At 45.1% G+C, this 14,941-nt stretch overlaps 1 protein-coding gene across 6 annotated transcripts in view; it reads right to left on the reverse strand.

Annotated features, from left to right (window-relative positions):
- PLCH1 (phospholipase C eta 1) overlaps positions 1-14,941 on the reverse strand; it is a 1,334,702-nt gene that overhangs the window by 200,927 nt on the left and 1,118,834 nt on the right. For 4 of the 6 annotated variants that reach the window (XM_069618420.1, XM_069618421.1, XM_069618419.1 and 1 more), the window contains 2 exons: positions 14,732-14,823; positions 873-953 (listed from right to left, as the gene is read on the reverse strand). In XM_069618420.1, coding sequence (XP_069474521.1) covers positions 873-953; positions 14,732-14,823 — 173 coding nt within the window. The remainder of the gene's footprint in view (positions 1-872; positions 954-14,731; positions 14,824-14,941) is intronic. The other 2 variants (XM_069618423.1, XM_069618424.1) reach the window with 1 other exon arrangement.

A 14,941-nucleotide genomic window follows, 5' to 3' on the forward strand; every position in this document is an offset into this window, starting at 1 on the left:
TGTGGCTGTGCCTTTGAAGGTCTCTTTTCTCCAACTTCCTGCTTTGCCTACCTCGCCTTGTCTGAAACCTATTCTTGGACCACCTATGGATCAGTGAGGCCAGGCTGAGAGCTACGCATCCAGATGGAAGTACCTATCCATCGGCATACACAACAAATTACAAGAACAGGAAACATAACTGAAAGGAAACATAGGATAAATGTTTGCAAAAGATTAGAAATGTATGGGGAACGATTAAGGGAGCATGGTAGTATCACTATGAGTGAATGATGCACTCAATTAGTGCATTGGCTGTGGATGGAGGGTAAAGGTGTCAGTTCCTTAAAGTCATGTGTTGCATGAAGGACGAGGGTTTGGGTCCTTTCTTCAATTGCAACTGAGAGGAGACAAGTCTGATTGAAAGGGGGCTGCTGTTCCAAAGTTAGACAGCGAATATGAGCAATCTGCTTCTCTACTTCCCATGTATATATGAGGCAGCTAAAAATGTAGGAGACAGGAACCAGAGTACATTTTATATTAACAGGAGAACATACACCTCCTTTGTATAAAAAAAAACCGAATTATTATTGTAGGACAAAACCGCCAAGGAAGTATTTTGAGAGAGAAACGGTTGTCCAGTAAACCATATGAAGGTGATCCATGAGCTCAGACAATAAGATATTTAGTGATGAGACAAAGTTCCAAATGTGTAGAGCCTAAAAGCAAAGACATGAAGGATAAGGACTGAGGACACCAGAAGGATGACAACTTGTGCAGGAGGATTTGGCTTTGCACCTCACAGGCAATTGGCTGTAACATTGCGTACGAAATGAAGATGTTTAGTGTGCACATACTGAAGAAACAACACAGATATTTAAGCATAATACCCTTACCGGTAATGGTGATTTTCAAGGTCATCTTCTCCACCAATCCAGGCACAAGTAAGTAAAATGCCATATGTGGTTTGGCTCCACCTAAAGGAATTGGGAGGCAAACACTGTCAATCATCCTCCCACCCCCCAACGAGACATGTGTCCCTTTCTGTCAGAGCACAAAACATAGGACAGAAAAGGAACCAAAGAGAGGAAAATAAGCAGTGGACAGAAGGACTACATAAAATGACATCAAACAATAATTATTTTGCACATACCCAAATCAATCTAAAGAAGTAAGAAGGATACCATAGAAGAACAAGGAAAAATAGCATAATACCTATCATCTAGTGCAACACGCAAGCGGTTGTGGATAAGAAAGGTAATCTTGTATGGGATGAACACATTGTATATGCATTTCCTCAAGAATCCTTTGAACTGCTGGTCATTCAGAAGCTTAAGAAAACATAGGGCAAGTTGCCTAAGAAAATTAACTTTAGCATCATAATTAATAAAGGATTTGTCTTGACATGCAACAAAAGATTTTCTTTCAAGAGAAGTCTTTTTAATATGATGGGTGTTCTCAAAATGATGAACATGTTTAAAATGGCAGTCAGTAGCTGCGAAGTGTCTATAGCAACCAATTAAATAAAAGATGGTCCAGGGCTTAGTTAAAGTGATAACCCCCGGAAAGAAAGGTGAAAGTAAAATCAAGCTGCTTCAAGTTCTGAAATAAATATAAGACCTTCTCACAGTATTTCAAAGCATTGGTGAAGCAAAAGAAATTGAATGACACCTGTAGTCATATTATGTAGTTGGCACTGATCCCGAAAATTGTATGGGTGCAGGGAAAATGTGTCTTACTCAGCAACACATTGTTTTGGGAGATAGGTCCAATGGCCCACTTAAAAAGGTAGCGACAGGAACTTTTGTCAGGAATGTTAGTGGAAACCATCCTGTGAGATGTGGATCCTAAAAATAATTGATTTCAGAAATCAGCATTGTGACCTACAAGGGGGGGATGGACTTTGAATATGTTTGCTAGGATAATATGCAAAGTGAATACTTGCATTCTCCTTATCAGCTGTGCACTTTCTTTTTTAATGACAGTCCTATCACAGAATGCATGTGTAATCCATATGTATTTAAACATGGAATTCAAAAGATCACTGTTTTTGTATTGCAGCTACTGATCGGCTTTACAACTATTTTTCTTTCTCAAATCTTGCCCCAGTATCGTTTTGCTGCTGGCCGCACAGATGCACTCCTTTAAATGAAAACAAAGAAATAATTAAAGTAACTCACTGTGGTGACTAGAATACTCATAGTCCATAGTTCCCTTTCTTCCATCCTTGTGGGGTGACCCCCAACATGGGGACGGTACCAGTACCTTTGGCGGCAAAAAATTAAGCAAGGAATGAAGGGCCCTCTCTGCCTCTGACGGCGGATTCGGGAGGAACACCGGCAGGCAGATCTCTTGATTCAGATGAAATGGAGACACCACCTTGGGCAAGATGTTTCTGTGAGTACGCAAGATGACTTTGTTGTTGTGAAACGTGGTGAAAGGCTTGTACGAAGACAACACCTGCAGCTCGCTGAGCCTGTGTGCAGAGGTGAGAGCTACCAGCAACACAGTTTTTAGTGTTATGAGCTGGACGCCCACAGAGGCCAGCGGCTCGAAGGGTTTGCACTGCAAGGCCACAAGAACCACATTGAGATCCCAGACCAGCTGCGGTCCATGCACCGGAGGGAAAAGCTAAGACAACCCCTTGATGTGGGCCTTACCACTGGGTTGGCCACTGAAAACACATGCTCTTGGAATTCTTGTAATACCGAATGGCAGCCAGATAAGTGCGGCAGGTATCCACCGGAACCCCACAATACGCCAGGTGCGCTGAAAAGGCTAGTACATCATCCAGAGGACTGGTGAAAGGATCCAGACCCTTGTCATGAGCCCAATGGCAGAACCATGTCTATTTGCTTTTATACTGGGACTGAGTAGACTGCCTCCTGACCTGTTGAATGATGTCCCCATTGTCATCTGAAAATTGAGCATGCTGTAGCCTCAGCTTGTCAGGAGCCAAACTGTTAGAGCCAGCCTGGCCGGGTCTGGATGCTCCACTCCCCCACCTTGCTGCGTCAAGACGCCCCTGTTGGGGATCTGAAGATGGACGGGCCGCTGGGAGCACAACTGCAGCAGATCCGAAACCCAGGCTCTGGAAGGACAGTGTGGGGCGATCAGGATGAGGCTGCAGCCCACCGATGCCTGGGAACTTGCAAAGGGTCTTGTGAAGCAGATGGAGGGGGGGCAGGGGCGGTGGGAACACATAGCACCTGCAGATGTGCCAACAAATCTGGAAAGCGTTACCCAGAGATCCCCAAACCCATCCTTCCCATGAAGCAAACTGGGGGCACTTGTAATTCGGAGGAGATGAAAACAAATCCATGTGAACCCCCCACTGCTGGAACAGGGGCAACAAGGAGTCATGGTGGAACTCCCACTCATAGGTGTTGAAACCCAAACGACTCAACTGGTCTGCTTCTGCACTGCTGTCCCCTGGGAGGTGGACTGCCAAAATCCAAAATCCCCTCTGTTAGGGCCCATTTCCAAATCAATACCACCTCCATGGACAGGAAGGGGGAACAGGTAACTCCCTGCTTGTTCAGGTAAAACATTGTAGTGGAATTGTCCGTCCTGATCAAACCGATCTGTCCCTGGTGAGGGGCAGAAACGGGGCAGGCCCACTGCCATGAGCTTGAGCAGATTTATATGCAGGAGGGCTTTTGCCTGGGCCATGAATCATGCAGCCCTCCAGAGTAGCCCCCACCCTGAAAGAGAGGAGTCCGTCATCACCATGAGGGTAGGCACCGGTCGGGCGAATGGGGCGCCCACTTTAACATTGGCGTCCATCAACTACCATTGGGCAGGAGGAGAGGGGGTATTGGGATCCTGTCCGATGGAGACCCTGTCTCTCGATCCCAATTGCCTGCAAGGCGGAGCTGTAGGTGCCTCATCTTGAGGTGGGCGTGCTGAACCGTGAGTATGCAGGAGGCCATCAGCCCCAGAAGATGCTGGAACCACCATGCTGAGGTGGTTGAGTTGGCCAGAAAGTGCCCTATCGCCTTTTGAAGGGAGAGGAGCCTCTCGGCATGGGGAGCACCTCCTGGACGTACTTGTTAAAACACACCCCTAGGAAACCAGATCCTGGGAGGAGCACAGCTGTGACTTGCTCTGGTTGAGGGAGAACCCCAGCTGATGGAGAATATCTGCCAATCTCTGGCAGGAGTGTAGCACCCCTTAAGGGAGCCCGCCCTCCCCAGCCAGTCATCTAGATATGGGTATATGTGATGGCCCTCTAAGCCGACAAGCCCTGCCACTGCATTCATCAGCTTTGTGAAGACGTGAGGGGCCGAGTTGAGGCCAAAGGGCAGCACCTTGTACTAAAAGTGGTATGACATAATTGTGTACTGCAAAAACATCTGATGCCGCTAGTAGATAGGGACGTGCAGATATGCATCCTTGAGGTCTAGGGCACACATCCATTCCCCTGCACACAGAGCCTCCACTATTGGCACAGGAGTAATCATCTTGAAGCGTTCTAGCAGTAAAGACAGATTGAGAAATGACAGGTGCAGGACAACCCTCAGGCCAGCCTGACTGTTCTTGGGTACCACACAAATCCTTGAGTAGAAGCCACAGCCCCTGTCAGATTTGAGGAACCGGTACTACCAGCATCATCGCTAAGAGCGAACAGACATTCTGTAAATGAGCAGGGGATCGATCTGATGAAGAGGAGGAGAGGATGGTAGAGGAAAAGGAAGAGAAAAACTGAAGCCCGTGGAGACTATGGATAGGATCCACAGGTTATTGAAAGAACTTTTGCAGCTGTCCTGGAAAAGAGCCAGATGGCCGACCCCATTGGAGAACTGTGTTCCCTGACCTTGATGTCACTTTCTTGGCATCAGAGGCGGGGGCAGAGGAGGGGCATCGGTAAAACTAGTACAAAGTCTTATGCTACTTCCTCCATTTGTCACTGGGCGACTGGTCAGGCCTCCGTGTACCGTGGTCCCGGAACCCCTGGTAGCGGTTGAACATGCAGGGTTTGAATTAAGTCCTGCCCTGAGACTGAGGAAAGGACTTCTGCCCTGGCTTTGCCAGAATGGCCAAGGACTTGGTGGTTTGAGTGGAGGTTTTATTCTTTGTCAACTGGTCATCGGTTGATCAATTAAAGAGGTCCATGCCCTCAAAGGTCACATCTAGGATCTGCTCGTGCACGGCAGATGAAAAATTTGTGGAATGCAGCCACGCCGTCCTTCTCATCTCGAAACCCAAGCACAGCCCTCTGCTGGATGTGGGGGATCAAAGACTCCATGAGGTCCGCGCCATGGCCTGGGCATCCACCAGACCGGCTTTGAAGGAGGCTTGCCTCTCCAAAGGGAGGTCAGGCAGAAAGTCCCAGAGCTCCTGTCACACCTTCTGGTTAGTTACAGCCAAGAGTGCGTCAGAGTTGGCTTGCCGCAGATGCAGTCCTGATATGGAATAACAGCGTTTGTCCCAAGACTCGAGGACTGTGTCCTCCTTCAAAAGACAACTGGAGGTGGCTCCCATGGAGGAAGACAACAAAGACTATGGTTCAGAATATAGTGTGGCTGCAGCCATTACTGAAGAATATGGGTGCAGGTGAGAGGCCAGGAGGATTGGCTCCACGTACGTCAGCCTGTACCTCATGTCCAACTTCTTGTATATCTAGGCGTTGGCCCTCAGCTTCTCCTGGACCTTTCTCGCCACCTGCAGGACCTTCTGGAGAGGAATGCCAGACCGCATTGTGGTGCGCTTGCCCATAACCTCTGCTAGCACTCCAGACTCCTGGTGGGCTTCCTCAGGCAAAGGGTCACCCAAGAACTCTGCCAAGCCCTGGATGTGGTCATGAAAGGCCTTAAAGGATATAGGGGGTTCATCGTCCAGGGCGTCATCATCATCATTGCCCCCGCTTCTTTAAATACTGAGGGGAGTTTGGGCCCCAGGGCACAGGTGACTGCAGGGGCCTCCCCACCCCCTACGTCTGGAGCTGAAGACAGGTCCAACGGCTGTTGGGGGGAGGCGTTGGTGGTACAGGAGGAGGTGGAGGGGTCTGGACAACTGGTAGTGCCTGGACCTAGGGAGGGACTGGCACTGGAACTGGAAGTGCTGGAGGAACAGGTGGAAGACCCAGAGGAGGAGGCCTGGGAGGCACCATCTGCGGGGTTACCTTACTATATCCTTCAGGAGCCCTGTCATCTGAGGGGAACACATGAGGAGGAGGAAGCGGTCGAAGAAGTGGTCCTCGCTAGCTATCGGAACACTAGGGGACCGGCCCTTCGAGGTGCTGGGTCTCCACTACGGGTCAAAGCACCAAGGCATCTGCGGCATGTAGCTGTAAGGCTACGATGGGGAGATATGATATGATATTTTATTTGTATCGCGCTCATACACAAGTGTTTCACAAGATGTACCCCAGAGGAGACCAGATGCCTGTACCATACAGTCCACTGCCACTTCCAGAGGGAAGGGGGCTGGGATCTTCCTGCAAAGCCCATTCAATGGGCAAGAGCCCAGGTGGGCCCCGAGTTGAATCCAAAATGGCCGCTGGCATGGCAGGCTCCGTGTCTCTCTGACATTTTTAAGCCTTGCGCCATGGCCTGGGCAGGAGGGCATGAATGCACTGAGCCACAAGAGGCCTCGGACACAGGAGGATACAACTTGGGTCTTGCACCCGAAGCAGAAGTGTCCACTTCAGAGATCGCTCTGGTAGGCATTGAGCCCTTGGCCGGCTGCCCGGTAGTCGTAACACCCTGACCCACGACATCAGAGAGAGCTCTGGTAGGCTGGGTGCCTGGATTGTGCTGAGGACTGACCCGGAGGTGGCACCTGACAATCCCTTACCCCTTGGGGTTGAAAAAGAAGACAAACTTGATCACCCTTCCGAGGACAGCCCAGTAGGGCTCCTGAGCCCCTCGGTTTGGGAGCGTAGCCTGGACGGCCTCAGGTCTGCCCCTGGAGCACCCAGAAGAACCTCCCAGAAGAAGTTGCCGCACTGAGGAGCCGTGCTGAAGGGAGGGCCTACCTTGACTTGACAAGAGGTCCTGGAGACAAAGTCCTTAAAGTGGAGAGGAGAAGTGTGGAAGATCCACTTCCAACGCGACAACCGATTCTTCAGTTCCCTGTGACCGAGAGCGCTGCAGGCCGTACATGCATCCCAGTGATGACCGGCCACCAGGCACTCAAGACACAGTGCATGGGGGTCTGAGGCCGGGAACAAGTGGTTGCATGAGGCACATCTTGTGAATCCTCCTGCAGCCGAAATGAGTCGGGGGAGTGGAGGCACCAAAGGGAGTTTAAAGAAGATTTTATTAGACAACTCTTTAGCTTCAACACTTATCAGTGTTCTGTAACATTAATTAATACAAATATACCATCATATTTCTACTGGAGACAACGCTAGCAAAAATAGAGTAATAAACTAAGCTCATACACAACAGGGTTCCTAGCTATCAAGGGATATTGGGTGTTTTCCTCATCTTAGTCCTTTCACTTTTTTTTAGCAAATTTGTAACTATGCTGGCCAGGTTGGGATAATTAATCAATCCTTTTCTTTAACCAATAATATAATGTTACTTGTATATCATATGTTTTTGCCTTGGGGCTTACCTATTGCTATTAATATTCATCATGAACAATTCAATACAAACTTCACTTTGATTAGGAAAAGGCAAGACCTATAGTACATCGGTACAGCCTGGTGTAGTTTCCCATAAATATTACACACTTTATAAAAGAACGGAAGTGAGGAGCCCTATGAGGAGTATGTGATCTGGTTTCAGCAGCAGCTACTCCTGATGAAGTCTTCAGTGGGGACAAATACATAGAAGACATTTCAACACTCAAGTATTCTTGTTGGCAGGGACCATCCTAGGATCACAGATGATAATGTAATGTGTAAATCAAAGAGAATTGTATCACAAACATACATCATAGTGATGGGACTTAAATAAGATTTAGTGTCAAGTCAAGAAACATGTGAAACATGTCAATGAGGTCTGCCACGGTATGCTCATAACTTTAGGAGGTAATAATCAATCAACTACTTATATAGTGCACTTTCACCAAAGGCATCATGGCGCTTAAGTAGACAACACCACAAACGGAGGGACAAAGAAAAGAAACCCAGACTCACCGGAAGAGAAACGTTTTTAGACTTTGTTTGAAAGGGAGAGAAACCACTGTAGTTCTAAGATGGTAGGGCAAAGAGTTCCACAGGTTGGGTCGAGCCACCGAGAAGGCTCGGGCACCCAGCCACTTCTTCCTATATTTGGGTACATGCAGAAAAGCTGTGTTTGCGGATCTCAGAGATCGAACTGGAATGTATCTAAGCAGTTTCTCCCGAATGGCCAAGCATCCTTAGCCATTCAGCACCCGATGCATAATGCACAAAGCTTTAAATTTGACCCTGGCTTCAATCGGCAGCCAGTGGAGAGTTTGCCGAGCCATAGTTACACCTGCTCCAACCGGAATATGCACTGCTGCATTTTGCAGCGCTTGCAAACGCTGAGTGAGAAAGGATGGTTGTGCCAGATAGATGGAATTGCAATAATCAATGCTTCCATTTACACACGCTGCCACTATCTGGGTGTGGAATTTATTAGGGACAAAAGGGAGAACTTTCTTCAGCTGTGTAAGATTACCAAACCCTTAAACAGCTGAAGAAAGAAATAAGCAAACATATTCACATTGACTACAAATTAAATATATATTAATATATGAGGCTAAATTCCTTACACTGAAAATGCAAGATCTCTGCAGAGTTGTAGGCAGTGTCAAATACTGTTCAGTGGTTTATGTAAAACCTTTTACAACAGAGATGCACTCTTGTGTCCAGAGGTGTAAAGAATGCTTTGATCAGGGTAAAGAGAAGGCAAAATTACGACTAAACACTGCACAACTTCCATCCATCACTCACTCACTTAAGACAGAGAAGTAATTTCTACACTAGAAAGGAAGGAGCGGAAAAAAAGGGAAGAGAGATAGATTTAAGTGAGAAGAGACGGATCATTTGTGGGAGGGTGATTGACAATCTCTGCTTCCTTTATCTAGGACCAGCTATCATGGTATCATTCTTACCTGTGTCTGGATTTGGGGGGACGAGACAAACTGTACGAAACGGAACACAGATCACTTAAAAACAGGCATACATGTACATTAACAAATTTACATTACGACAATACACAACAAATCCATGCTGTTTATATGTTCAGTATTTCTTTCAAAAGGGTTAGGATATTTGTTTAATTATATAAACATTTGGATTTTAACATCAATGAATGTGCTGGCACTACAGATACTTGTATTTTATGAAAGTAATAAGGCCAAAATGATTGGTCACAAATTAAAAAAGAAAATCAGATCACTTCCAGACTCCACAAACGAAACGTTTTTGCCCACTAATGTAGTGTTGATTAAAATATAAGTGTATGGATTGTATTACATTAATTATGCTTTGAAGCAACAATGATACGAGAAGACGGCAAATAATTTAATAGATAAATATTTGTATTTTTTTAATTGCTAATTATTTATTATTTATGGTCATTGATAGGGTGCAATGTCTTCCAAATAGAAACTATTAATATAGCACATCAACAAACATGCAGTAAGCGTGAAGTAAAACAAATAGATTACCCGCTTTTAGTTGCAATGTTTTGTGAATATACAGCAGAGACAGCAACAAAAAGATAATGGCAATATTGCTACTGTTAGAACACTTTAATAATGGCTTTGCCCAAATATTGTCAGTATTTGCCCTTTGTAATGACACCAGTGGTGGCTTTGCCCTAAAATGCTGGCATTTGCCGCTATAAAGACATGCCTGTGATGGCATTGCCCCAAAATATCATAATGTGCCTTTTTAAGGAGAGCTGTGCTGATGCTGCCTACAAACACCCAGATGCATTACTGGAGTACCTACAAATGCATAAGGGAAGTATTTATGCATTTTACCACTGAACACGAGACCAATGTTCCCTACCCTATTAACATCATTTGTATTTTACATCAATTTGAAAACATTCTGACATAGTTCATGTTTGATATATATCCTTCACTGGTTTAGCCGCCAACATGGTTTCAACCTCATCAAGGAGGTCTTCCTCAGGGCTACATTACCAATCAAATATATTCATAAAGTGACAAACAATTATATCATACCATGCAAGGAATGGATACATTTACATAATCACCATATTATCTAGGTATTCCACATATGGTTCATGACCAAATACCACAGACATTGCACATAGTTATGTTTACCCCAAAATCCCATGTTCATACATAGTTAACATTTGTTGGTTCATCACATAAAATATAAAAAACACATTTTGACTTGAGGGGATGTTGGGGGCCTACTGGTGCAGCGTGTGGTTTTATTTCCATCCACCAGTGTGCAGAAGATATGAAAACTTATTTGAAGGTATCAACCCTTAATGATGTCCACTGCCCAAGGAATTGTTTTGCGTACTTTTAGGTCTGGATGGCTTGAGTCTGGATAAATGTGAACTCTCCCAAGACTGAATTTCTAATGGCTGTCCAGGGGAAAATGAAGATTGGAAACAAAACTGGTTGGGCGCATTATCCGTAAACAAATTAAAGCCTAAACAGTCAGCGACAGCTAGTTGTTGGGCTTCCTTTTGGATCCTCAAACTTTAAAATAAAATGTCGAGAAAAAGGCACAAGTTGCCTACTTTCAACTCAACTTGTTGAGGAAAATCACATCATTCCTCCCAAAAATGAAAATGCCAGTCTGATATGCAATACACGTTCATTGTGCACACAGATGAGGAAAGATGCACTGTTGATGGCAATGTGGCTTCATTTATAATCCGTATTTCATACAGCAGCAAAGCAGATTTATTTCATTTATTTATTGTTGATAACGCCCAGACCCAAGGGTATCACAGCGTTAGAACAGCACAAAGGTAAGAGAGCAAGGTACATGATGGACAAGTCAGGAAATACATAGAGCTCAAACTATCACTTGTATTCGTCAAACAACCAGGCCTTGGCTAGTTATTTAAAGGTGGGGAATGATTGTTCTTTGCAGATGTGAGCAGGTAGTGCATTCCAGAATGTGGGAGCTGTGATGCAGAAGCTGACTCTGCCAGTCCTTTTTCTTTTGAAGAAGGGGGCAAACAGTGAGATACTAAAACTAGGTCTGAGCAATTGTGCAGGGGCAATTTGGGTGATGCAGTTGTTAACGTGCTGGGGGGCATCCTTGTGCACACAGTGGTGAGTGATAGTGTTTTAAATTCCACACAAGCTTTGATGGGGAGCCAATAGGATTGGCGTCTGGTAGTTGTAATGTGGTCTGATAGTTCGAGGCCGAGGGCACAGCAAAATGCTTTATTTTGGAGTAATTTGAGTTTGGATATGTTGTTGTTTGAGGTGGCCGCAAGAAGGATATTGCAGTGGTTGAGATTCGAGAGGATCAATGCTTGTGCGAGTGTCATGCAGTTACTCGCTGAGAGGAACTGTGTACTCAGGGAAATTAGTCTAGTTGTGTAGGCAGTGGATGGTGCTAGGGCATTGATGTGTCTGGTCATAGTTAGGTCAGCTTTGAGGTAAACTGCCTGAGTTTTTATTTGCTTTGAAACCTGGAAGGATGTGCCGTCAATACAGAAGAAGGAAAAGATGGCTTTAAGGTGTCTAATCCTGTGTGGATATCCATTGACGAGGAGCTCTGTTTTCTCATCATTCAGGCATAGGTTGTGAGTGGCCATCAAATTTTTGATGGTACTATTAACTGCATTTATTTTAATGGTATCGGTGTCATGATCACTAGAGAGCAGGACGAAAATGTGTGTATCGTCGCGAAAAATAGTGCAGAGGATCCCTTTTGAGCCAACTCTGAGTGTTACCGCTTGGCGGGTAAGGAGCCACTGGTCGGCTTACGGGCCCATTCTACCAGGGGTATGGCTGCCTCTACTGCCCTGCAGAGGGGTGTTCCTATTCGCAACATCTGTGATGCAGCCACCTGGGCTTCGGTACATACTTTTGTACGTCACTATTCCCTCGATTCTATCCGGGGGCAGGATCTGGCCTTTGGCAAGGCGGTCCTTTACTCCACAATTTGATTGGGCATGCTAAATTTCTGTTTTCTAAATTCTTTTTCCCACCTTGCATTGGTACTGCTTTGGGAGTCTGTCATAGATATGGAATACGCCGGAGGACCCGATCCCCCTCGAAGAACAAGTTACTCTCTTACCCGGTAACGTTCTTTCGATGGGATGGTCCGACCACGTATTCCATATCGCTTCCTCCCTACCTTCACCGCTACAGAATTTCTTATGCGATTGCAGCTTACGTTTCTGCAAGGCTTTGTGTGTCAGACTGGCAGAAGACTGGTGGCACACGTTCTGGGAACAAACTACAACTGAGGCTACGGGCGTCATGCGTCCTACTTGGTTACCAGACATTTGGTCGAAAAAAATTGGTCGACTGGACAAATGGTCGAACCAATTTGGTTGAAAACCAAATGGTCGAATTATTATTTTTTTTATTTTCACCACTTTTTTTTTTTGGGGGGGGTGTGGGGGGAGTCCCCTCTCCCAACCCCCTTTTTTTCTAAAAAATCCTTTTTTTTAAAAAACGAAAACCCGAAATATATATATATAATTAAAAAAAATAATTCAACCATTTGGTTTTCGACCAAATTGCGTCGACCAAATGTCTGGACACCGTCCTACTTATAACATCCAGTGACTTCGGCCGTTGGAGGAGGTCCTCGAGGGTGGCGTATCGACGTCATCGACGCAGCACGCAGATGCCGAAGATTTTCCAAAGCAGCACAGCTGTGGTGATTACTGTCATAGACATGGAATACGTCGGAGGACCCAATCCCCTCAAAGTGGAAGTACTGGTTAAGGTGGTTGGCAGAGGATGTTGTGATCAACCAAATCAGCCACAGAGAGAGCAAGTAGAAGAAGGATCGTTACGTTACCGTCTCCCAGATGGAGTCCATTTGTATTTTTAAGAAAAGAAGGGCCATTTCTGTACAGTGCTTAGGGCGGAAGCCAGATCCAGATTGCCTTTTTCCAAGCGAATGGTTGCTTTCTAGGAAATGCTGAACTTGAGCATAGACAAAGCAGTCCAGCATTTTTAGTAGTATTGGGACAGTAGTTGGTCGGGATCGAGGGGTCAAGGGAAGGTTTTTTTTAATAGTGGGGTGACCCAGGCAGATTTGAATGTGGAAGGCACTATACTCATTGTGTAGGATTGGCAAGCTCTGTGATGATGGGCATGAGCGAAGTGGCACAGAGCTTCATGATAGGGGCTGGGCAGAGTTCCCCTTTACAGTTGGAAGGTTTGAATGTCCTAATGGTAGCCACTACTTGTTCATGCATGACTTGACTAAATGTAAAAAGTGGAGTGTTTGCGGTGCGTGCCCCACTAGGGGGGAATCCGGGTCGAGCGCCAGTGGTTCGATGTGAGACAGGGCCTTTTTGGCATTGATCTTAAGAGAGTAGTAACTCCATTTTGTGAGTGAGGGCGTCTTGTATCGTAGTACACCAGGCTTTGTCGGAAAAATTTGTGGACGATAGGAGAAATGGGTGTTTCCAACTCTAAGAGAATAGTACGGATTAGTACATCTGACCTTGTTCCTCTATCTTGGCTTTGCCCCACTGGCTTTCCTTGGCAGGATTTGCGTTCTTTTTAAAGTGCCTTTTTAATTTACAAAGCTTTCAGTTTTAGAAATGTACTCATTTGGCAGAAAAACTGCAGATTTATAGTAGTTTGCAACCTGTGCGCAGAACTGATGTAATTAGACTTGAAATTCCCAAAGAAAGGAAGGAAAAAAACAGTAAACAATGCTTTTCTTACCAGGCTTCGATATATGGAATTTCACTTCCAGTAAAACGTACGCCCAAGTCCGTCATTACTCTCTTTTATAAAAAATGTAAAACCTTTCATCCATGCTAGGAAACAAACACCTGCATTTCATCTACATGTATGGCTCAGCATGGAGTTTTAATATATTTTTATACTTTTTTAAATATATGTTTGTGATGGTTTTACACTTTTTTTTGTATTATTCTATTTGCGCAATTTATGTTGTTGTGTTACTCGTGGTGGGTTAGGATCATACCTATGAGCCTTTTAAATAAAGTATATTCAAAGGCCAACAGTGGTTCTCACCAGAAGACCGCCAATCATCATGACCTCTACCCTCCTACAAATTAGTTTGGGTTGCACACACTGCAAAGATTAGTCATTAGATGAAATCCCTTGGTGTGTACATTCACCGACTCCCATCTCTTTCAGTGACACCAAAGACATTCATTCACAAGCGCATGTTTCGGCATCATGACATTTCCCCACAGCTAATGCACTCCTTTTCAAAGGAAAACTTAGCATAGTCACTGAAACCATCACCAGTTCTCAATTTTGAAGGTTGGCACTTAATTCATGAAGGAATTAAGAAGCCATTCTGAAGGTACCAAAGCCAGATTCATCTGTCTCAGACTTAACCTCAGAAATATGGAACGCTCTTTCATCTCGCTGGACATATGGGACAGCTCTGATATCTAAAACTAGCTGACCAGATACTGGCTTGAATTCTCATCTTAGAATGTGCATGAGCTATTTTCCCCAGCTTCGCGACATGGAATCATCTCCACCTATGATAAACAGTACCCCACTTGAAACGTATAATCAAGTCCCCTGGGTAAGAGCATGAGTAGGAAATGGAAGTCTGGCCACGACTCTATACCCAAATGAAAATTAGAAATGTGTTAATGCCCACTGTGGCATACTGCACTATACACAAATGATCAACAACAACAATAATAACCTGTGCAACTGCCCGGTCTCTTTCTCTGTTGAATCTTGGCCATCGTCATCATCCACAGCAGTGAGTGATTTTGACCTTGCTTTTGAAGTCTTCTGTGAACAATTTAAGAAAACAATATGATTATTTACTTTACTAACAATTTGAACTGAAAGACAATTAACACATTTTGTTGTTACTAGTCAATTTACTGATGCCATTGCCAAGAAAACA

The sequence above is a fragment of the Ambystoma mexicanum genome, chromosome 10 (genome assembly GCF_040938575.1).
Source record: "Ambystoma mexicanum isolate Mex_15411 chromosome 10, UKY_AmexF1_1, whole genome shotgun sequence".
In the NCBI taxonomy this organism is placed as follows: Eukaryota; Metazoa; Chordata; class Amphibia; order Caudata; family Ambystomatidae; genus Ambystoma; species Ambystoma mexicanum.